At 42.3% G+C, this 26,183-nt stretch overlaps 1 protein-coding gene across 3 annotated transcripts in view; it reads right to left on the bottom strand.

Annotated features, from left to right (window-relative positions):
• The window catches only part of LOC129822572 (LIM domain kinase 1-like), a 105,221-nt gene that overhangs the window by 19,376 nt on the left and 59,662 nt on the right, over window positions 1–26,183 (bottom strand). For 2 of the 3 annotated variants that reach the window (XM_055880907.1, XM_055880908.1), the window contains one exon: window positions 22,459–22,597. In XM_055880907.1, coding sequence (XP_055736882.1) covers window positions 22,459–22,597 — 139 coding nt within the window. Of the gene's footprint in view, window positions 1–3,185; window positions 3,482–22,458; window positions 22,598–26,183 lie in introns of those variants that run through there. The other variant, XM_055880909.1, reaches the window with a different exon arrangement.

The raw sequence follows: 26,183 nt of genomic DNA, 5'->3' as shown, positions 1-26,183 counted from the left end.
ATATTCCTTGAGGCCTCTCTCAAAGCACGAGTGATAATGCAAATGAGTTGGCACTAGTGTAATAAACTGAGTTCTGTTACACAAGAATGAGGAAATACCCCTGGTGATGATGAGACAGCCATTCAGAAGCTGTCATTTCAGTACTTAAATGTGTCATTAAAGTTGAAACTTTAAGTGTGACGACCAATAAGTTGGGAGGCTAATCCTTTTAGTGGTGTGTGTGTTTTCAGACAGCCTATGGAATGTGTATGGCCCCTGTTGGACCAATCAGAGGTATTTATGACCCTCTGGTGTCACTATGATACTCTCAGGTTCTCTGGTGTAAACAACAGATGAGGGGGGAATTCTCCATATTGAGTTTAGGTCATTTTCAGTTCCCAAAACTATTGCATCTTAGTTTTTTTAGGATTCATTCTGAAAGGTTGAGTCCAACCTTGTAAACTAGGGGAATTGGAGCCAATGCTACAGTATATTCTAATATCCATACTAGCATACCATTTAGAATGCTTGCCCATTGCCCACTACATTGCTTATTAGTGTGGTGGATATTGGAACTTTAGCCGGTTGTTGACTTCTGTTTCCTGTATGGACTTCTGTTGTTGGAATTTATATGTTTAATTGAATGATTAGAATACTCCACCCTGAAACCATATAATTGTATGAAATTGACTAGAATCATAAAGTTATAATTAATGATGTGTGTAGTTTTAGTCAGTAAAACAATATGTCTCTACCGTGTCTAAAACACAGACTGTCTGAGCAAGATTTGGTGCCGACCTTGGCTCGGGGGCCACAGAGTACTTCCCAGGGTCTCCCTATCTTGAGGGAGGACTGGGAGTGATTCTCACGGACTCCACTAATCTTTGTCAGCTGGGTAGCAGGACAGTATGTGCGTAGGACACCTACTGTTTGTGTGCAAATGTATGTGCGTATGAATTCTGTTTGTGTGCAAGAGTATGTGCGTAAGGAGCTAGTATAAAATGAATGGTTTTGTACAACTAACCAGCGCTCTCGTGAATAAACCTTATTGATTATTTTTTCATTTCAATCAGTATCTTACAAATCCTGATTAGCAGACTGAGTAGTTTAATTGAATTGGTTTATGAACATCGAGAACATTATTCTCTTGACAACTTCCAGTTATACTGATGCATTGTGGGGCTATAAAGGGTCTTGCCGATTTAATGATATGGACCATGTGTGGAGGGTCATGGGGACTATAAACACTAGCAACATAGGGTATGACCCCTTACGTCAGTTAGCCTGGTATAAACACTACACACGCACGTTGTCAGTTAATCTGATATAAACATTGCACACACACCGCCATGACTTCACTAACCCATCCCAGGCAGGATAAATCTGTAACAGTGACCTAATTCTAACACACAGCACCTTGAGGTGATGCAGAGCTGGCACAGAGGGGATCCGGTTGGTGTAACTAACTACTTTATGGGAAACCTGGAGATGACTAGCTATTCCAGTGACCTATTGAGGTTCAATGGAACTGTTGCAATAGTTTAGCTCAGGGCGTCAACATGTTCTGTTGTTGAGGCCTACTGAGACTGCCAAGTACACATAAAACCAATAAACCTCCACCAAGCATTCACACAAGAACTATGATGGAAAAGGAGTACTTTTCATGCTACACAAGCTGATGTTGACATCAGGAATTGATTAAATCAGCAGCACATTCAGCAGGTAATAGATACTCCATGAGAGTTAATTCTAGGTCAAATTCCAAAAATGCTTCATGGGGGATTCCACATTCTAAATCCATTTCCTGAGGTGCTGAGGGATCAGGATCAGTCAAATCTCAATACAACAGATGGGTAGAACATCTATAATATAGAAACCTGCATTTAAATCAATTCATCACGGAATGAAATTTTGCTTTTCAATTTCCAAACCAAAACTGTGGAGAGAAGAGAAGTGGAGCATGGCCTGGATCTTGAGTAGAAAAAGGACATATGTATGGATAGGATACACAGGCAACACAAAGCCTGTGTTGCCAAATGAGATCTAAGTAGGAAAGAAGGCAGTGAATGGGGGAAGCCTAATGGTGATTGGAGGTGCTATCTAGAACCATAATGTGTTATTCGGCTATCCCAATAGGATAAACCTTTTTGGTTCCAGGTAGAACCCTCTGTAGAAAGACAGTACAAGGAACCAAAAAGGGTTATTCAAAGAGTTATCATATGGGGACAGCCAAAAAAAATCACATTATGGTTCTAGATAGTGCCTCCAATCACCATTAGGCTTCCCCACTTCACTGCCTTCTTTCCTACTCTCATTTGTCAACACAGGCTTTCATTTTGTTTCTGATTCCGACTCACTTAGAAAGAATAAACTGGGAAAATATGATTAGACCAGACCAAGTGGCAGAAACAGCACCCAGCAGCCCCAAACAGGGCTAGAATTCAAGCCTGTTCATTGGAAAACCCCTGCCTACCACTTAGCCAACAGAATGTTAAGGCCATCCTGTAGCATCAACAGCATGTTAAGGCCATCCAGTAGCATCAACAGCATGTTAAGACCATCCTGTAGCATCAACAGCATGTTAAGACCATCCTGTAGCATCAACACCATCATGATGAGCTATGGCTGCTTTAGAACTGCTGTTAATGGAATCAGCATGATACCTCATGGTCAATCAATGAAGTATTTAGTTCCATCTGATAGATAGGTGGACATCCGGTAGAAGCACACACTTGTGTGTACATGATCATGTGTGTTTATACTGTGCATATGTACAGTGCAGGGCTGCAGTCATCTCAGCATTACAATCAAGCTTTAACAAGCCTAGCCTACTGTAGCTGGGGCTCATGGCAGAACCTACTCTAAATATAGACCATGTGCCTGCCCCGGCTCATTTCTATTTCATGAAACAAACAAAAAATGTATTTCATGGACCCAGTTTCTTAGAGATCATTGCAACCATTTCAACATGAACATATCTCTTAACAACATCATTTTATGGAACGATACAATATCAATACTGATGTTCTATTTCTACTAAAACCATGCAATAGAGAGAGACCTAAAGCACAAACGCAGCAAAATCAAGCCTGCCCACTCAACACAAGCCATTTGAGACAGCCCGACTGCCTCTCTGCTAGTCGCCCGGCTGAAGCTAGCCAAGCCCTTTCACTCAATCACAGTCTACAGAGGGAAAGCCATCTTACCTTTTTGTCCTTTTTCCACAGCTTGAGACAGCAAAATCCCCAGAAAATTAAATCTGACACCATGGCAGCCTCCCGCCTGCTGCTGCTTTCCTATACAGTCCACTCTACTCCCGGCAAGACTAGTTCATTCTGGTGAGCCCACACCGCTGTCACAACACAGAAGCAGCGGCCAAATGAGAGAGAGCGAGGAGCTGCCCACGCCTTTGCCGCTGAGCTCATCTCAGAAACGACATCACAGGCTGCTCTCCCCCCTCCCTCGTTCTCTAACTCTAACAAGCGGCAGCCTCTCTCGCTTTCTGTTTCTATGACCTCATCGTTTCCTGCCTGGCCTGCCCACCTCTGATGTCTTCTGAAAATACCCCCTCCTATATTTCTCCCTCTCTCTTCCCCATCCCCCTTTCCCTAGTTCCCCTGATTGCAAAGCTCCTCTAGCTGACAGGCAATCATATTTAATCCTCTGTCTGAAATGTCAAATAAAAAAAAGGGGGCTAGCCAAAGCCCTCATGCGACACCATCAAGTCATCCAACATTGGTTGTTTTAGAGGGCTTACTGTACCAGTGGGGAGGATGACAGACTGATTCTACAAACGTAGGATCTTCATTTGAGCCAGTTTGCTACAACAGTTTGCTACAACAGGAAATGTGAATTATTATGTGGATTATAATGAATGGACATTTTTGTTGGGGTTGATTCATTTTTCATAAGGGAAAATCAACTCTGAAATTTCAAAGTGGCAACTACAAACTTCCGAAGCCTTTTTAAACCTCAAAATTACAATAGACATTTGATATTTCCTCGGTGATAAAATGAAGGTCCTACATCTGTAAAAGCACACGTTGAAAGATTACAGTTCAAACATGCATTTTAAAACCTAAACACAATATACTGTACAAACCACCTGGAACAGCAAACACCTAAGAAGAAAAGTCAACACCATAATGAGGTAATACAATCTTATATTTGGGGCTATGATAGGGTAAGACAGTTGTACTAAGCTCATGAGGCAGTTATACATTCTTTGTTCATCAAGAATCAATGGGTAACCTACAGGTAACTGCCAAAATAAGGGAACAGATACATGTATTTCATTAATTGAAATGCCATTGTACAATGCCTTTGGAAAGTATTCATACCCCTTGACCTTTTCCACCTTTTGTTAGGTTACAGCCTTATTCTAAAATTGATTAAATCGTTTTTTTTCATCAATCAACACACAATACCCCATAATGATAAAGCAAAAATAAGATTTTAGAAATGTTTGCTAATAATCAGACCCTTTACTCAGTACTTTGTTGAAGGACCTTTGGGAGCGATTACAGCCTCGAGTCTTCTTGGGTATGACGCTACAAGCTTGGTACACCTGTATTTGGGGAGTTTCTCCAATTCCTCGCTGCATATCCTCTCAAGCTCAGTCAGGTTGGATGGGGAGCGTTTCTGCACAGCTATTGTCAGGTCTCAACAGAGATGTTTGATCGAGTTCAAGTTCGGGCTCTGGCTGGGCCACTCAAGGATATTCAGAGACTTGTACCGAAGCCCCTACTGCGTTGTCTTGACTGTGTGCTTAGGGTCGTTGTCTTGTTTGAAGGTGAACCTTCGTCCCAGTCTGACGTCCTGAGACCTCTGGAGCAGGTTTTCATCAAGGATTTCTCTGTATTTTGCTCCGTTCATCTTTGCCTCGATCCTGACTTGTATCCCAGTCCCTGCCGCTGAAAAACATCCCCACAGCATGATGCTGCCACCACCATGCTTCTTTGGCATTCAAGCCACAGAGTTCAATCTTGGTGGCATCAGACCAGAAAATCTTGTATCTCATGGTCTGAGAGTCTTTAGGTGCCTTTTGGCAAACTCCATGCGGACTGTCATGTGCCTTTTACTGAGGAGTGGCTTCTGTCTGGCCACTCTACCATAAAGGCCTGATTGGTGGAGTGCTGCAGAGATGGTTGTCCTTCTGGAAGGTTCTCCCATCTCCACAGTGGAACTCTAGAGCTCTGTCAGAGTGACCATCGGGTTCTTGGTGACTTCCCTGACCAAGACCCTTCTCCCCCGATTGCTCAGTTTGACCAGGCGGCCAGCTCTAGGAAGAGACTTGGCGGTTCCAAACTTCTTCCATTTAAGAGCGATTGAGGCCACTGTGTTCTTGGGGACCTTCAATGCTGCAGACATTTTTTGGTACCCTTCCCCAGATCTGTGCCTCGACACAATCCTGTCTCTGAGCTCTACGGACAATTCCTTCAACCTCATGGCTTGGTTTTTGCTCTGACATGCACTGTCAACTGTGGGACCTTATATAGACAGGTGTGTGTGCCTTTCCAAATCATGTCCAATCAATTGAATTTACTACAGGTGGACTCCAATCAAGTTGTAGAAACATCTCAAAGATGATCAATGGAAACAGGATGCACCTGAGCTAAATTTAGAGTCTCATAGCAAAGGGTCTGAATACTTATGTAAACAAGGTATTTCTGTTTTTGTTTTTTATAAATTTGCAAAACATTCTAAAAACCTGTTTTCGCTTTGTCATTATGGGGTATTGTGTGTAGATTGCTGAGGATTTAATTTAAAGAAAATCCATTTTAGAATAAGGCTGTAACGTAACAAAATGTGGAAAAAGTCAAGGGGTCTGAATACTTTCCGAAGGCACTGTAAATATCCCAGATTGTGACTTTAAGAATACAGTAATTGTTAATATTGTCTGCTCTTGAAATATAAAATGTGAAGCAGAGGAACACAACGCATCACCACATCACACTATAACATGATGACGTGATTACTGCCTGAACACAGTGACCATTGTGGAGTGCCAGGCCAGGGTGTGGCAGTGGCGTGTTTACATGTTATTTAGGGATCTATAGCATCAGTGATCCTGTCCAGGTGCCACAGAGTTACAGACAGACAGCGGTCTTAATACATTATTTCAGGCTGGATGACTTTCCCTGCTGCTCATTTGCTTCCTCACACACTTTATTATTTCTCTGTCTATTTCTCTTTCCCCTACTCACTTTTTCTCTCTGTGTCTCTCTCCCTCTTTCTCTCAACTTTGTCCACCTCTCTGCCCCTCCCTAGAAAGGAGTAAAAAATGAAACACTACAAATCAGGAGGGAAGACAAGCAGACAGTGGTGGAGGAGACTAGTGCCAGACGGTGTTCTCCTTCTTCAAAATGTTGCTTTGGACAGACATCAGTTGTGGAGGACTAACATTTAACTAACATTTAACAAAGACAACCTACTGAGAAGCAGTCACATAACACACCATGTTTGGAGAATTTCACTAGTAGGGAAATAAAACAATTTCCATGGAGGAGGTTTCTATTTTTAAATAAAGCAGAAGTGGTCAAAAAGTCATTAGATAGAGGTTTCTATTGGGGAGGAATGTGAACATGCCACCACAAGTATAATAGAATTGGAAAACCCCACTAAAAAGCAAAGAATATTGAATCTGAAAAGGTACCAAAATGTTATAAATGATGGAGTTTTCAAGCCGCTCATCAAAGTGTCAGACCAGGTTGAAGTTCATATTGTTATGCGTGGATATGTGTGAATATAAAGATCTCTCCATTCTATGGTGTGGGATGGAAAATGTTGACTAAGTCATTGTAGGCAGTCAAACAAGACTAGGCAGGCAGGTCACGGTAAATAAATTCCATCTCACTAAAACCTTAGCAGGAAGGAAGTGTAAGCCCCCTTTCTGTAAACCATACACATTCCTGCTACCTTTCCAATGTTGCTCAACCTCTATGGTGACATGCTGAAACCCTTACAGTCACTCAAGTCTACTTCCCAACACTCACTCCCAGGCATATCTGATCAGACACAAACAAACCAGCTCCCACCCTAATTTCAGAATCTGACATTTTGTTCACTGACTATTGCTCAATCACCATGCTGACAAACTGAAAATCGTACGGTCTTAATGTCTGAAAGTGAGTGTCTTTCCCAACAGTCACCAAAGGCTAATCAGACCATAGAGACAATTACGAGACATTTAGAAAACAACACTACTCCCACCTAAACAATGTGCTGTCTCACATCAGTGGGAGTTGTTATAAGAAGTGGCTAAACTGGGATTGTCCGTGAAAGGGAGGGACATATCATGTACTGTAAAGTTTCTTGAAAATATGTATATTTCCCAATATCCATCCACTCATAACAATACTGAAACGACCCTGGCCTTTAAATGCATTATTAACCACCCAAGGGAGTTCATTCTCTTGGGGCTGTGGTTGGCATGCTTGCCTTTGGGTCACGGCGACCCCGTTTGAATACCTGCAGGGACATAGCCTACCTACTCCCGCCGGACACGGCAACACTATACCAGAGTGGAAGAAATTAACCTAAGCGGTTTGAGAAACGGCACAATTCTTTACTGCTAACTAATGTCCAAAAAACACTATCTCTGAGGTTCTTCTGTAGTCTGCAGTAAGGGAGGTAGAAGCCAGGGAGACAGGAGAAAGGGAGGCAATGGGGAGGGAGGCAGCAGGACAGTGGATTCAATTACTGCACTTGGCTCTGTGTCCAAGTCATAAATCACCTTGAACAGAACAGGCGTTATAAATAACTGGCCCCTAACTCTGACCCCTCATCTAATCAAGGCTGCAGAAGTCAATGGCGAAAACAGAGAGATAGAAAGAGAGAGGTGGCGGGGGATAGGGGAGGGGGCATATTGGCAACACAGGAAATGGTTTCATCTGTGAAATTACTTGAGCTCATCCTACATGAGGAGGATTCTTTGATCATGGTTGACAGAGGATAGGGCTTACATACAGATGTAAGTTCAAGTGTTAAGCTTCTTGAAAATGTACAAGACGGCCATATAATCTTGTATGTAGGGTGAGTGGCACTGGTTCACAAATCCAACCACAAACAATGGTTGAATGAGGCATTATGGCTGCTTACATTGATCTGAGGCTCTGGACTCCTTATAGGAAAACCTTACCGAAAGCAGAGGCACGGTGAGAAATGTCTCTATTCATTCTGTTCTCTTGTCCGACCAAAACGACCTAATCAATGTAACATTTCAATCAGCAGACTGAGTCACAGCCACATTGCATCACACGGTTTTGGAGGGCTTTCTCTATCCCGGCTCCAACAAACAAAACACTCTTTCAGAGGATGCTTTTTGTGGGCTGACGAAATGCAGTCTGCCCTGTTTGGCTGGCCTAATGCCAAGAGAGGGCGTGTGGGATTGGACTGCATCACGCCATATGTCCAGGGCACAGGGAATGAAAAGTAGCAGAGGAAGTTGACCTTGTCTGCCATTCGGTTCGGTCGGTCAGTAGGTCCGTCCATCTATAACACCATTGGTCTGACATCTTTGTGATAACGTGATTGCCTGACTGTTTTAGTTGGACTGAACCGTGGTCGGCCGTCAGTAGTTTCTTTGCACTGTAAGGGAAATGTGAGGGACACATCTGGCCCTGTAGAGGACTCTGAGTAATGGGTATCAGGGGGCAGGGCAGGAAGGGCGAGCTCTAGCTGCCATCTCTGATTCCCTTTGGACTCTGCTGGCCTCCGCTGGGTGGGTGGTTAATTACTAAGATTGCACTGCAGAAGCCCGGCTGTGGGTTGAGTGTAAATGACACACACTCTTGCACGGATGTGTGTGTGTGTGTGTGTGTGTGTGTGTGTGTGTGTGTGTGTGTGTGTGTGTGTGTGTGTGTGTGTGTGTGTGTGTGTGTGTGTGTGTGTGTGTTTGTTTGTGCACGTCAAAGAGGTCTGCTCCAGGATATTAAAAAATATATATTTGTTCCTAACTAAGCGACCACAACAAGCACTAACTCTAAGAGTGGCTAGAGTTACTGAACATATTACTCAAAACAGGGTTCACCATAAGCAATAACAATATACAGTGCCTTTCGGAAAGTAATCAGACCACTTGATTTTTTCCACATTTTGTTACGTTACAGCCTTATTCCCCCCCCCCCCCCCCCCCCCATCAATCTACACACAATACCCCATAATGACAAAGCAAAAATAGATTTGTAAAAATATTTGCTAATATAAAATAAAAATGAAATACCACATTTACTTACAACCTCTACCGACCCCCCCTCCCGGATCCGGGATCCTCCTCATCAGAAACGCTGACTAGCATAGCCTAGCCTAGCGCCACAGGGAATATCATATAATATAATTTCATGAAATCACAAGTCCAATACAGCAAATAAAAGATAAACATCTTGTGAACCCAGCCAACATGTCCGATTTTTTAAATGTTTTACAGCGAAAACACAACATATATTTATGTTAGCTCACCACCATATCCAAAAAAACAGCCAGATAGATAAAAGTAATCACTAACCTTTGAACAACTTCATCAGATGACAGTCTTATAACATCATGTTATACAATACATTTATGTTTTGTTCGAAAATGTGCATATTTATAGCTACAAATCCTGGTTTTACATTGTGAACATGGCGCCAAAATGCTCCAAATTGTCCGGAGAAATTTTAGAGAGTCACGTAATCTAACAGAAAAACTCATCATAAATTTTGCTGAAAAATACATGTTGGACATATAACTAAAGATACACTGGTTCTTAATGCAACCGCTGTGTTAGATAAAAAAAAAAAAACTTTAGTAAAAAGCACAGCATACAATAATCTGAGACAGCGCTCAGCCATTCTCCGCCATGTTGGAGTCAACATATTCAACAAAAATACAAAATAACATCATAAATAGTCTCTTACCTTTGATGAACTTTCATCAGAATGCAGTGCCAGGAATCCTTGTTCCACAATAAATCGTTGTTTTGTTTTAGAATGTCCATTTCTTCTTTCGAATTAGCAACTTTGGCTAGCCTAGTAGAGCTCACGTGTCCATGAAAGTTTGACGCATGGAACGAAAAATTCAAAAACGGATAATAAAAGTCGAATAAACTGGTCAAACTCAGTTGAGAATCCATCTTTAGGATGTTTGTCTCATATGTATCCAATAACGTCCCAGACGGAGCATTTCTTCGTGTCTACCTAAGGCATTGCAGACAACGATATGGTGCACCCAGGTGCGCAGCAAAATACTGCCAATATGGCTGACCTGTCACTCCAAAAGCTCTCATTCGGTCCCACATCAGGCTAGACACCTCATTCAACGTTCTACTGCCTGTTGACATCTAGTGGAAGGCGTATGAAGTGCATACATATCCATAAATACAAGGCAATTGAATAGGCGAAGCCTTTCACAGAGACCCATTTCAGAATTTTCACTTCCTGTTTGGAAGTTTGCCTGCCAAATGAGTTCTGTTTTACTCACAGATATAATTCAAACATTTTTAGAAACGTCAGAGTGTTTTCTATCCAATAGTAATAATAATATGCATATCATATGATCTAGAACAGAGTACGAGGCCGTTTAATTTGGGCACTATTTTTTCCCAAAGTGGAAATGGCGCCCCCTATTAAGAAGAAGTTTTAAATATTCAGACCCTTTACTCAGTACTTTGTTGAAGCACCTTTGGCAGCAACTACAGCCTCACGTCTTCTTGGGTATGATGCTACAAGCTTGGCACATCTGTATTTGGGGAGTTTCTCACATTCTTCTTAGCAGATCCTCTCAAGCTCTGTCAGGTTAGATGCGGAGTGTTGCTGCACAGCTATTTTCAGGTCTCTCCAGAGATGTTTGATCAGGTTCAAGTCCGGGCTCTGGCTGGGCCACTCAAGGACATTCAGAGACTTGTCCCAAAGCCACTCCTGCTTTGTCTTGGCTGTGTGTTTAAGGTTGTTGTCCTGTTTGAAGGTGAACCTTCGCACCAGTCTGAGGTCCTGAGCGCTATGGAGCAGGTTTTCATCAAGGATCTCTCTGTACTTTGCTCCGTTCATCATTGCTTTGATCCTGACTAGTCTCCCAGTCCCTGCCGCTGAAAAACATCCACACAGCCTGATGCTGCCACCCCCATGCTGCCACCCCATGCTTCACCGTGGGGATGGTGCTAGGTTTCCTCCAGACGTGACGCTTGACGCTTGGACTCCAATCAAGTTGTAGAAACATCTCAAGGATGATCAATGGAAACAGGATGCACCTGAACTCAAATTCGAGTCTCATAGCAAAGGGTCTGAATACTTATGTAAATAAGATATTTCAGTTTTTTACATTTTTATATATTTGCTAAAATTTATAAAAACCTGTTTTTGCTTTGTAATTATGGGGTATTGTGTGTAGATTGCTGAGTATTAAAAAAAAAAATTAAATACATTTTTGAATAAGGCTGTAACGTAACAACATTTTGAAAAAGTTATCTTCAGGGTCAGATGCTTCCAAGAGCAAACAGCATCACCTTTCAATACAGTCTTCTCTTGGAAATGACTGACTCTGAAGAAAAAAAGAACATTAAGCAAAAATAGAGTGCCAGACAGTATTACAATGGTTGATCAATGGCACCTTAGCCAATAGAAATGCTACATAACAGTGTAGTAAGGTGGCTGTGTTATTGGAGATAGTGTAGGTAACCTAGAGGTTAGAGAGATGAGCCAGCAACTGGAGGGTTGCCAGTTCAAATCCCGGGTCAGACGGGAAAAATCTTTTTGGAAGTCAGCTGGCAACTGGAGGGTTGCAGGTATCAAATCCTACATGCCATTGCCTGCCGTTGTGCCCTTGAGCAAGGCACTTAAATTCCCTACAACAACAGCTCCCCGGGTGCCCAGTGTGGCAGCCCCCCGCACCTCTCCAAAACCTATGTATGTGTATGAATATGTATGTGTGTCTTTCAGAGAGGTTGGGTTAAAAGCGGTGGTCAAATTTTGATAGCAGTGATCTTAATCTTAGTGTGGTGGGATTGTTCTGTCCAGAGGTCAGGTCAAGGTCGCCAGTGAAAAGGCTTCTGGGAGATTGAACAAAGACAACAATAAAGGACAGAGAGTAAAAGAAGAAAGAGGCAGACTAGACTAATCTATTTCTGGTGAGAAGTTTTTTTCAGACCCAGAGTTCATGGAATGAAAGGAGGTGACATCATGTCTTCACACATTGCAGAGAGAAAGCACATTCTAATGTAGAAACTTAGCAGGCTCAATGTGAAATCAACCAGGCTCAAATGTTGTTGTCATCTTTAACATATTTCTCAATAAACGTTTCAATCCGGAAAGCTGAGACCTTCTGCTACCCTGGCGCTAGGATCTCTGACCTCGATTCCATGCTACCGCTACTTATTAGCAAGCACTCCGCCGCTTCAACTGTCATTGTCCATGTTGGGTCAAATGACATTAAACTCCAGCAGTCAGAGAAATTGAGAGACGATTTTAAAACATTGATAAATACGCTGCTGGAATCTGGGAAGCAGTGTGTTGTTTCCGGTCCATTTCCATCCCCACGCTACACGGATATGGTTTTTAGTCGTATACGCCAATTACACACCTGGCTTAAGGGATACTGCTGCACGATGGGAATTCCTTTTGTGGATAACTTTGCAGCTTTTACAGACCGACCAGGTCTATTTCTTCGGGACAATTTACATCTTAACAGGTATGGCTCCAGCATCCTCTCCACCAACATGTCTCTTACTCTTGCCTCATGTAAAGCCTTTGATACCTGACGTTGTGTATTCTCGGGGGTTGACTTTTGGGATTGTACGCTCCCCTATCAGACTATGACCAATGCTCCTCTCCCAGTTTCATTAATTAGTTCCTCAATTGCAAATATGGAACAAACTACAGTTAACAACCTTTCTGCAATTCCTAGATTATTGTCCAATCACCGTATTGCGAATACTACTCACATGCAGAGAGGTATTGTTAGTAGTAATCTTGTCCCCATAAAATTGAGCTCTGTCAATAGCTCGAAAATGGTTTATTGCTCATCCAGTGCAGCTTCAGGTGCTACCTTGGATACTCCATCTGATATGAATTCCCGTAGCAATGGTATTGGAATAATTCATTTGAATGCTAGAAGCCTGATCCAAAAGTTGGACTTTATTGAAATTTTGGTCTCACAATCAAATGTTGACGTTCTGATTGTATCTGAATCGTGGCTGTGTGATTCTGTGCCAGATTCAGATGTTCAGTTGATTGGATACAATATTTATAGAACTGATAGAGTTGGTAGAGGTGGTGGTATTGCGATTTATGTTAAATGCTGCTTAAATGTTTCTGTGTCCATATCAACCTCTGTCTCAAAGCATTATGAATGTCTAGTTTTAAACATGGTACTTGGTAATAATGCTCATTTAACTCTAGCAGGAGTATATCGCCCCCCCTCAGCTCCTCCTTGTACTCTATGCAAATTATCTGATATACTGTCTAATTATGCAAACTCTGAATTACTAATTTTGGGAGATTTTAACCTGGATTGGCTCTCACCAGTATCCGATAAATTAAAAGGCATTTGTACTGAGCTAAATCTAACTCAGCTGATAACTAAACCAACCCGTCCCAACTTTAAGAACCCAGTAAAATCCACTCTACTAGACATTATTCTAACAAATACCCCCCATAAATACACAGCCAGTGGGGTTTTTGCAAATGATATCAGTGACCACTGCCCTATTGCTTGTATTAGAGATACCAGGCTGAAACACTCTGATCCCTGTATAATCTCTAAGAGAAATTATAAACATTTCTCACAGCAAGCTTTTATCCTTGACTTATATCACTCTGAGCTTTTATCCACTTGCTGCTTTCTGGACCCGGTTTTAGCCCTTGCTTTTTTCTCTTCTATTGTTACCTCTATGTCTGATAAACATGCCCCGCTTAAGAATCACAGAGTAAGAAACCGAACCAGTTCTTGGTTCTCTCCTGAATTGTCAGGTCTTTTCCTGCAAAAGAATCGGGCCTGGGCCTTGGCGAGGAAAACAGGTACTCCAGCTGATTGGCTGTTTTTTAGGCAATTGAGAAATAAATGTACTGCAGCTGTCAAAAAGGCAAAATCAAATTACTTCCTTAATGCCATGGCAGATTCTGCAGGAGATCCTGCAAAATTCTGGAAAACCGTTAATGCACTGAAACGGGGGAATTCTGCAGTTTCTCTTCCTAAGCAAATTACCTCAGACTTCTGTATTCTAACTGAAAAAAATGATATTTGTGATGCTTTTAATAAGCATTTCATCTCTGCTGGTTTTTTATTTGAAAGGAAAAGTGGACTTTGTGGTACTGGCCAGTTAGTTGATTCTTCGTCTTGCTTTTCAACCGTTACTCTGAAAAATGGTAACCCTGTTTTTAGTTTCCAGAAAATAACTGAAGCAGAGGTTCTAATTGCCCTGTGTGCCATTGATACTAAGAAATCCTTAGGCGCTGACAATTTAGACCCGTACTTACTTAAGTGTGCTGCACCTATTTTTGCTGGTTCAGTAACACACATTTTTAATCTAACATTAAGCACAGGAAATATCCCTAAGGTGTGGAAAGCAGCTTTTGTTCTACCATTACATAAGGGAGGTGACGGTAGTGATTTGGATAACTATCGACCCATCTCTAGGCTCCCTTGTCTGGTAAAGATTCTAGAATCTATAGTCAACAAACAGTTACAATCTTTTCTTTCTGCTAACAGTATTCTTAGTACCAATCAATCTGGTTTTAGATCTAAACACAGTACCACATCGGCCACTATGCTTGTTGTAAATGATATTGCAAATGCCTTAGACGATAGAAAGCACTGTGCTGCGTTGTTTGTAGATTTGTCAAAAGCTTTTGACACTGTAGACCATGCTATCCTTTTGAGTAAGCTGTCATCTATAGGACTGGGCACTGATGCCTGCCGATGGTTTTATGACTATCTTAAAGATAGAACTCAAGCCGTCATGGTCGATGGGGTCAAGTCTGACCCCTTACAGTTACTTAAAGGGGTCCCTCAGGGTTCAATAATTGGCCCACTATTGTTCTCACTTTATATAAACAACATTGGTGATGATGTCAGATATTGTAAATTCCATTTATATGCAGATGACACAGTGATGTACTCTATTGCTCTAACAGCGGACCAAGCTTTAATGCAGTTGGAGTCTGATTTTAGGATACTACAGGGGTCTCTTTTACAGCTTAAACTTGTTTTAAACGCTAAGAAAACAAATGTCATGTTTTTTTCTAGGTCTAAACTCTCAGTTAGAAACACGTTTGTAATCACTAGCTTGGATGGTACTCAAATCAATAAGGTCTCTGCATATAAATACTTAGGGGTATGGTTAGATGATAGGCTTTCTTTTAAAAAACATGTTACTGAATTGGGAAAAAAGCTCAAATTCAAGATAGGATTCCTTTACAGAAACAGGGCTTGTCTGTCCTCTGTAAATAGGGAAAAAATTGTGCAGGCTACTTTTATGTCCGTTTTAGATTATGGTGATATTATCTATATGCATGCATCGGCAAACACATTAAAACCACTGGATGCTATTTACCATTGTGCACTCAGGTTTATCACGGGTGATAGTTACAGAACTCATCACTGTATCCTATATCAACATGTGGGTTGGGTCTCTCTATCTGTGAGGCGAGAGCAACATGCTCTCTTGTTTATTTATAAAGCACTTCTTTTAAAACTACCTCCATATATATCATCATTAATTTCCACAAGATGTACTAATTTTAAAACCAGATCACAGATGTGGATTACATTAGAGACTCCTGCGGTCTCCACAGAGTTGGGTAGGACTGCCTTCAGTTCCTTTGCACCTTATTTATGGAACAAACTGCAGATCCAACTTAAGTTAGACACTCTGGTGTCCCTTGCCCATTTTAAAATGTTTATGGAGGATCAATATGATGTTGTCTGTGATTGTTTCTGTTGAATTGTGTATGTTTTGAAATGTTCTTGTCTGTATGTCTAAAACTGTACATGTCAACATGTTTACACAGGGCACAGCCGTAAAAGAGATCCAGGTCTCAGTCTGTTTTCCCTGTTAAAATAAAGATTTAAAAAAAAAATACTAATAATAATATATCCCCCTTATTTGAACTTGGTGCCCAAACAACTCATTCTTACAGTTTAACAACAAGCACAAGATGTACACTCCCAACACCACCCTGCTATCAAAGATGAAATCAGACAGACATTATATGGAAGAGGAAGCCAGATAAGAAAAGTGTTGTGAATTAGAGGTTTCTCAGTAGATTGTGAAAGAAAGGATATTCTAAGGTGAGAGTTTAGAAGGCTAGTCGGTTCAAACAGGAATCGATATACAACAGAATAGCTTTACTCTACACTAAGAAAAATGATATGTTACAATTCAGGCTAGAATCCCAACCAACCCGACATACCGTCTGCCATAGGCAGCACGTCCATAAGGCTAGCTAAGCTTCCGCTGAAGTAAATTGAATTAATTTGCCAAAACGATATAGCCTAATTATATAGCCTATACAATGCGTTCAGAAAGTACTCACACCACCTAACTTTTTCCACATTTTGTTGTGTTACAGCCTTGACATTTTTTGTCGCTGGCCTACTCACAATAACGTCAAAGTTGAATTATGTTTTGGGATTTTTTACAAATGAATAAAAAAGAAAATTCAATGTTTGAGGCAATAGGTATTCAAGGCTTTTTAAATGGCAAGCCTAAATATGTTCAAGAGTAAACATTTGCTTAATTAACAAGTCACATAATAAGTTGCATGGACTCACTGTGTGTACAATAATAGCGTTTAACATAATTTTTTAATGACTACCTAATTTCTGTACCCCACACATACAATGATCTGTGAGGTCCCTCAATTGAGCAGTGAATTTCAAACCGATTCAACCATAAAGACCAGGGAGGTTTTCCAATGACTCGTAAAGAAGGGCACCTAATAGCAGATGGGTAAAAAAAACGTTGAGGTATTTCATCACGAGGCCAAAGGTGACTTAAAACAGTTACAGAGTTTAATGGCTGTGATAGGAGAAATCTGAGATTTGATCAACAACATTGTAGTTGCTCCGCAATATTAACCTAATTGAGTGAAAAGAAGAATATATTAAAATATTCCAAAAAAATGCATCCTGTTTGCAACAAGGCACTGAAGTAATACTGCAAAACATGTGGCAAAGCAACCAACTTTTTGTTCTGAATACAAAGTGTTATGTTGGAGCTGCATCATGTTTTACGTATGCTTGTAATCGTTAAGGACAGGGGAGATTTCCAGGATAAAAAACAAACGGAATGGAGCAAAGTAGGCAAAATCCTAGAGGAAAACCTAGTTCAGTCTGCTTTCCACCAGACACTTGGAGATGAATTCACCATTCAGCAGGACAATAACCTAAAACACAAGGTCAAATCTAAACTGGAGTTGCTTACCAAAAATACAGTGAATGTTCCTGAGTGGCCAAGTTACAGTTTTGACTTAAATCTACTTGAAAATCCATGGCAGGACTTGGAAATGGTTATCTATCAAAGAACAACAACCAATTGGACAGAGCTTGAAGAATATTGAAAAGAATAATGGACAAACGTTGCACAATCCAGGTGTGGAAAGCTCTTAGAGACTTACCCAGAATTGACTCACAGCTGTAATAGCTACCAAAGGTATTTCTACAAAGTATTAACTCAGGGGTGTGAATACTTATTTAAATTCAATATTTCTGTATTTAATTTACAATATATATCCTACATTTCAAAATACACGTTTTAACTTAATCATTACTGTGTGTCTGAATACTTTCTGAAGGCACTATATATAGCCTACTCTACGCTCACTTTTTTGCAAACAGTTGAGTTGCATTATTAGCCTAAATTATGACTATCTAATCTGCTCATCACATTAGGAATAGTAGGCTATCTAACATAACTCTGAAAATGTAACGATGCATGGAATGCTTTATTCTAAAGGTGCATTTTCATGGTGAGAATTAGCTTCCCCAAACTTAAAACTCATGCCGCCTCTATGCCGCCTGCCTACGGCTGATTTGCAATACAAAATACCTATTTACATTTTTATCTACCTGGGCTGGAAACCCTGATGGCATACTGAGCATACCACAGCTCATAAACATGGATTAAGTCACTGTAATATTTCACCCTTTTTGACATACTAAAGAGAGAAACCAGGCGAAATCCCACTTCAAATGGCTTGACGATAAAATACCACATTTCAAAGTGTGACATGCTACTGCTGGGGAGAATACAAATGGTTACCGCACAATGAACATTATTTGGCACAGGCTACACTCACACGTTGATTTTTCACAATGTAGACTGATATATTTCCAAGAACTCTTAGCGGAAGCTTTAATCTGTCTATTGATAATTCATATTTGACTATGTACTAGGAAACTGTGGTGAATACTAGAAGCTAGTGATTACCAATGAAAAATACCTATGTAAAGAATATCGGAGGTGAATGAACAGCAATGCAGTTAAAGCATATTGCAAAGTGTGGCATCATTTTTGTTGAGCATTGAAAGTGCTTGAAACAATCATCAACAAAACATGAATGCACTCCCACTAGTGCAGGGGTAGGCAACTAGATTAAGCCACAATTTTTGCCTGAGCAGATGGTCGGTTGCCGAAACATAATTATAAACATTTGTACCCAGCAAATTGACCACAAGTAAGCCCATGTAACGTTGTTCGTCTGAGGAAGAAGGAGTAGACCAAAGCGTGTTGATGATGTTTTAATATAGCCTGAACACTGAAACAAAAAATAAAAGTGGAACAAAACGCAACAGTTCTGTCAGGCACTCACACAAAACAACTACCCACCAACACAGGTGGGAAAAGGCTACCTAAGTATGGTTCTCAATCAGAGACAACGATAGACAGCTGCCTCTGATTGAGAACCACACCCGGCCAAACACATAGAAAAGACAACATAGAACAAAACATAGAATGCCTACCCCAACTCAAGCCCTGACCAACCAAAATAGAGACATAAAAAGGATCTCTAAGTTCAGGGCGTGACAGTACCCCCCCCCCCCCCCCCCCCCAACGGTGCGGACTCCTAAACCTAAAGGGGAGGGTCTGGGTGGGCATCTATCCGCGGTGGCGGCTCTGGTGCGGGACGTGGATCCCGCTCCACCTTAAGCTTGGCCCACTTATGTGGCGCCTCTGGAGCGGGGACCCTCGCCGCTGACCCTGGACTGGTGACCCTCGCAGCGGGCCCCGGACAGGAGGGCGACTCTGGCAGCTCCGGACAGGAGGGAGACTCTGGCAGCTCCGGACAGGAGGGAGACTCTGGCAGCTCCGGACAGGAGGGAGACTCTGGCAGCTCCGGACTGAGGATCGTCGCTGGAGGCTCCGGACTAGGGATCGTCGCTGGAGGCTCCGGACTGGGGATCGACGCTGGAGGCTCCGGACTGGGGATTGTCGCTGGAGTGGAGAGACACACAGGAGGCTTCGTGCCATGGATCATCACTGGAGGCTTCGTGCCATGGATCATCACTGGAGGCTTCGTGCCATGGATCATCACTGGAGGCTTCTTACCATGGATCATCACTGGAGGCTTCGTGCCATGGATCATCACTGGAGGCTTCTTACCATGGATCATCACTGGACGCTTCGTGCCATTGATCATCACTGGAGGCTTCGTGCCATGGATCATCACTGGAGGCTTCGTGCCATGGATCATCACTGGATGCTTCGTGCCATGGATCATCACTGGAGGCTTCGTGCCATGGATCATCACTGGAGGCTTCGTGCCATGGATCATCACTGGAGGCTTCTTGCCACGGATCATCACTGGAGGCTTCTTGCTATGGATCATCACTGGAGGCTTCGTGCTATGGATCATCACTGGAGGCTTCGTGCCATGGATCATCACTGGAGTGGAGAGACACACAGGAGACCTGGCTCTGGGAGAAGGCACTGGAATCACCAGGCTGGGGAGACATGCAGGAGGGTCAGGGCTTAGAACAGGCACAGGCACAGACCTGCAGGAGGCCTCTTCCTTGGCCAAGGCACCGGCTACACTGGGCCGTGGAGGCCCCTGTAGCCCGGCAAGTGCGGGGAGCTGGAACAGGCCGCACTGGACTGTGCTGGCGAACCGGGGACACCGTGCGTAGGGCTGGTGCAGGATAACCCGGGCCGAGGGGACACACTGGAGGCCAGATGCGCTGAGCCGGCACCATCCCTCCTGAATCGATGCCCACTCTAGCCCGGCCGATGCGAGGAGCTGCGATGTAGCGCACCGGGCTATGAGTGCGCACTGGGGACACCTTGCGTGTCACCGCATAACACGGTGCCTGCCCGGTCAATCTCTCCCCACGGCAAACACGAGGAGTTGACTCAGGTTTAAGACCTGACTCCGCCAATCTCCCCGTGTACCCCCCCAAAAAATGTCTGGGACTGCCTCTCGTGCACGCCTCCTCGAGCCAACTCCTCGTAGCGTCGCCACTCCGCCTTAGCTGCCTCCAGCTCCTCTGTTGGATGGCGATACTCTCCCGTCTGTGCCCAGGGTCCCGTGCTGTCCAGGATTTCCTCCCATGTCCAGGAGTCCATTACAGCACGCTGCTTGGTCCTTTGGTGGTGGGTAGTTCTGTAACGTCGTTCGTCTGAGGAAGAAGGAGTAGACCAAAGCGCAGCGTGGTACGTGTTCATGATGTTTTAATATAGCCTGAACACTGAAACAAAAAACAAAAGTGGAACAAAACACAACAGTTCTGTCAGGCACACACAAGATAGCCCTGTTTGGTAAAAGACCAAGTCCATATTATGGCAAGAACAGCTCAAATAAGCAAAGAGAAACGACAGTCCATCATTACTTTAAGACATGAAGGTCAGTCAATGCGGAAAATGTCAAGAACCTTCAACATTTCTTCAAGTGCAGTCGCAAAAACCACCATGCGCTATGATGAAACTGGCTCTCATGAGGACCGCCACAGGAAAGGAAGACCCAGAGGTACCTCTGCTGCAGAGGATAAATTCATTAGAGTTACGAGCCTCAGAAATGGCAGCCCAAATAAATGTTTCACAGAGTTCAAGTGACAGACACATCTCAACATCAACTGTTCAGATGGGACTGCTTGAATCAGGCCTTCGTGGTCGAATTGCTGCAAAGAAACCACTACTTGAGGACACCAATAAGAAGAAGAGACTTGCTTGGGCCAAGAAACACAAGCAATGGCCATTAGACCGGTGGAAATCTGTCCTTTGGTCTGATGATTCCAAATTTGAGATTTTTGGTTCCAACCACAATGTCTTTGTGAGACGCAGAGAGGGGGAACTTGTTCCTGAGTGGCGCAGCATTCTAAGGCACTGCATCTCAGTGCAAGAGGTGTCATTACAGTCCCTGGTTTGAATTCAGGCTTTATCACATCCGGATGTGATTGGGAGTCCCATAGGGCGGCGCACAATTGGCTCGTCAGCAAGACAATGCTCCATGCCACACTGCCAAGTCAATCAAGGTGTGGATGGAGGACCACCAGATCAAGACCCTGTCATGGCCAGCCCAATCTCCAGACTTGAACCCCATAGAAAACCTCTGGAATGGGATCAAGCGGAAGACGGATGGTCACAAGCCATCAAACAAAGCCGAGCTGCTTGAATGTTTGCGCCAGGAGTGGCATAAAGTCATGCCAAGACACATGAAAGTTGTGATTGAAAATCAGGGTTATTCCACCAAATATTGATTTATGAACTCTTCCTAAGTTAAACCATTAGTATTGTGTTGTTTAAAAATGAATATGAACTTATTTTCTTTGCATTATTCGAGGTCTGACAACACTGCATCTTTTTTGTTATTTTGACCAGTTGTCATTTTCTGCAAATAAATGCTCTAAATGACAATATTTTTATTTGGAATTTGGGAGAAATGTTGTCAGTAGTTTATAGAATAGTACAAAAATGTTAATTTTACCCAAACACATACCTATAAATAGTAAAACTGATAATTTTGCAGTGGTCTTTAAATTTTTTCCAGAGCTGTATATACAGGCGGGCTCACAAGTGATTTATATATATATATATAGATCTCTTTTTACCCTTAAGACTTTGCGGGCCCAAAAAAAATCACTTGCGAGCCCGCCTGTTACCGACCCCTGCTCTAGTGACTAGTGAAGTTATTCAATCCATTCCACACCAACCCAACACCCTTTATCAGAGAAGGGCAGATCTCATGTCCATCCTTCACTGACCCACATGTCCTATCACACCTCTCCTCTCAGACTGTTCTCTTTACTGAAACAACAGTTAATGCCTCTCCCTGTAAAGCTTACAGTGATGTGTAAAGCATACTGTCTAATTACAGGTACTGTAAAGTGGAGACCAGTGTTTCTGTGTGGATGTTGTTGCAGAAACCATATCTGACAGACTGTAACAGGAGTGTCGTATCAAGTCTGTGGCTGATTGGAGAGATTGACTGGTGAAGACAGAGAGGAAAGGGATCTCTAGTACTCTAGTTAGGAGGATCTAGTTACTGTGCTCTTTGTGGCGGTAGACTATGTTACCATGATCAGTCCGGTGGTGATGGGGTCATTACATCCATGGCACAGCTCTCCGAACTTGGCCCAGTAATCCTTCTTGCAGAAGAGCCGGCCCTCCTTCTCATAGTACCAGTGGGACAGGGAGGCACTGCACTCACAGCATCTGAACAAGGAGAGAGAGAGAGACAGTAATTTTAAGCACAGCTGACTTCGTAAAACTGGCTAGGTCTTTGAAACCAGTACTGGCCCAGGTTGACGTCTTGTCGGTGCTGAAGATTAGACAGTGCAGGGTTTGGCCTCCCCCTCCGCACAACATTTAACTGATTGTTGAAAGTTAGTCTTGAAAACCAATTAGCCACCACATCCTTCTCGATAACACCCCCTACAGTCTAGAGGTCGACCGATTAATCGGAATGGCCGATTAATTAGGCCCGATTTCAAGTTTTCATAACAATCGGAAATCTGTATTTTTGGACACCGATTTGACCGATATATATATATATTTTTTTACACCTTTATTTAACTAGGCAAGTTAGTTAAGAACACATTCTTATTTTCAATGACGGACTAGGAACGGTGGGTTAACTGCCTTGTTCAGGGGCAGAACGACAGATTTTTACCTTGTCAACTCGGGGATTCAATCTTGCAACCTTACGGTTAACTAGTCCAACGCTCTAACCACCTGCCTTTCATTGCACTCCACGAGGAGCCTGCCTGTTACGCGAATGCAGTAAGAAGCCAAGGTAAGTTGCTAGCTAGCATTTAACTTATCTTATAAAAAACAATCAATCAATCATAATCACTAGTTAACTACACATGGTTGATGATATTACTAGTTTATATAGCGTGTCATGCGTTGCATATAATTAATGCGGTGCGCCTTCGCGAAAAAGAACTGTCGTTGCTCCAACGTGTACCTAACCATAAACATCAATGCCTTTCTTAAAATCAATACACAAGTATATATTTTTAAACCTGCATATTTAGTTAATATTGCCTGCTAACATGAATTTCTTTTAACTAGGGAAATTGTGTCACTTCTCTTGCAACAGAGTCAGGGTATATGCAGCAGTTTGGGCCGCCTGGCTCGTTGCGAACTGTGTGAAGACTATTTGTTCCTAACAAAGACAGCCAACTTCGCCAAACGGGGGATGATTTAACAAAATCACATTTGTGAAAAAAGCACAATCGTTGCACGACTGTACCTAACCATAAACAGCAATGCCTTTCTTAAAATCAATACACAGAAGTATATATTTTAAACCTGCATATTTAGCTAAAAGAAATCCAGGTTAGCAGGCAATCTTAACCAGATGAAATTATGTCACTTCTCTTGCGTTCATTGCACACAGAGTCAGGGTATATGCAACAGTTTGGGCCGCCTGGCTCGTTGCGAACTAATTTGCCAGAATTGTACGTAATTATGACATAACATTGAAGGTTGTGCAATGTAACAGGAATATTTAGACTTATGGACACCACCCGTTAGATAAAATACGGAACAGTTCCGTATTTCACTGAAAGAATAAACGTTTTGTTTTCTAAATGATAGTTTCCGGATTCGACCATACTAATGACCAAAGGCTCGTATTTCTGTGTGTTATTATGTTTTAATTAAGTCTATGATTTGATATTTGATAGAGCAGTCTGACTGAGCAATGGTAGGCAGCAGCAGGCTCGTACTCATTCATTCAAACAGCACTTTCGTGCGTTTTGCCAGAAGCTCTTCGCAATGCTTCAAGCATTGAGCTGTTTATGACTTCAAGCCTATCAACTCCCGAGATTAGGCTGGTGTAACCGATGTGAAATGGCTAGCTAGTTAGCGGGGTGCGCGCTAATAGCGTTTCAATCGGTGACGTCACTCGCTCTGAGACTTGGAGTAGTTGTTCCCCTTGCTCTGCAAGGGCCGCGGCTTTTGTGGAGCGATGGGTAACGATGCTTCGAGGGTGGCTGTTGTCGATGTGTTCCTGGTTCGAGCCCAGGTAGGGGCGAGGAGATAGACGGAGGCTATACTGTTACACTGGCAATACTAAAGTGCCTATAAGAACATCCAATAGTCAAATATATATGAAATACAAATGGTATAGAGAGAAATAGTCCTATAATTCCTATAATAACTACAACCTAAAACTTCTTACCTGGGAATATGGAAGACTCATGTTAAAAGGAACCACCAGCTTTCATATGTTCTCATGTTCTGAGCAAGGAACTTAAACGTTAGCTTTTTTACATGGCACATACTGCACTTTTACTTTCTTCTCCAACACTTTGTTTTTGCATTATTTAAACCAAATTGAACATGTTTCATTATTTATTTGAGGCCAAATTGATTTTAGTGATGTATTATATTAAGGTAAAATAAGTGTTCCTTCAGTATTGATGTATTTGTCATTATTACAAATACATTTAAAAAAAATAGACCTATTCATCGGTATCGGCTTTTTTTGGCCCTCCAATAATCGGTATCGGCATTGAAAAATCATAATCGGTCGACCTCTACTACAGTCGCCACCATTGTCACACACACTACAACAAAAGCATGGGAAAATTAGGCTACTGCTCACTATTGGGTAACTCCACATTTTTGCTCTAGTACAATTGAATGGCAGAGGCCTTCTTTACAGCTTCTGATGGCCTAACCAATGGCTGGCTGAACTAGCTAGATTTTTCTACCCAGAAACACAAACTGATGAGATGGAATCAGAAGATCATAAAAATTATTCAAAAGATGAAGTTGAAATGAAAAATAAATTGTATTTAAAAAAAATATATACGTTTTTATATAGTTCCCTACTAATTTTAGCCCATCATGGGGCTAAACCAGTGAGATGTGTCTTACTGAAGGTAATGCAACAGATAAGAACATTTAAGTTTCATCACTTTCAGATCCATGACGCGTTAACCACTAAGACTAAAGCAACACTTCCACATACATTAGGTCTTAGACCAAAGTGCGATCACAGACAAACCCAACACTGTGACTAATAAAGGTCTTGAAACAACAAGGACATGATGAATGACACCTACACATGTCAACGCTATCCAAACACAACATCCAACTATAACAACATGCTTGTTACTCCAGTGGCTTTTGATCCACACGACTGCAAAGGGATTTTATGCGTTCCAATATCATTTGATTTAGAATAAAACATCTCAGATATATAACCACGTTTATAAACTGGGTGGTTCAAGCCCTGAATGCGTATACCATTGGTACGACAAAACATGTATTTTTACTGCTCTAATTACGTTGGTAACCAGTTTATAATAGCAATAAGGCACCTCAGGGGTTTGTGGTATATGGACAATGTACCACAGCTAAGGGCTGCATCCAGGTACTCCACGCTGCGTTGTGCATAAGAACAGCCCTTAGTCATTGTATATAGGCCATATACAACACCCCCTCGGGCCTTATTACTTAATTATATCATAGACATAAGGGGCTATCTGCATGTGGAGATCTTAAGGAATGGACTTATCGCTGTCAGTAACAGTGGATTAAGAGAGCTGATAGTGAGATATCTTTTTCAAGGAGAGGACAGAGCTGAATGATTGGGTAATGATGTCAGGCAGATAGAGATCATTGGCTGATAGACAGGCTGAGGACTGAGGAGTGAAGGGGAGAGGAGATGACATCACAGACGACAACACAGTCAATAATCACAGAGACACACACACCAGAGGAGGCTAATGTTAGAAACTAGGAGGACATACTCATTGTAATGGCTGGAATGGAATGAATGGAA

Source organism: Salvelinus fontinalis, chromosome 24 (assembly GCF_029448725.1).
Source record: "Salvelinus fontinalis isolate EN_2023a chromosome 24, ASM2944872v1, whole genome shotgun sequence".
NCBI lineage: Eukaryota > Metazoa > Chordata > Actinopteri > Salmoniformes > Salmonidae > Salvelinus > Salvelinus fontinalis.
Note: the sequence above shows the minus strand (reverse complement) of the source record. Positions and strands in the feature narration are given on the sequence as shown.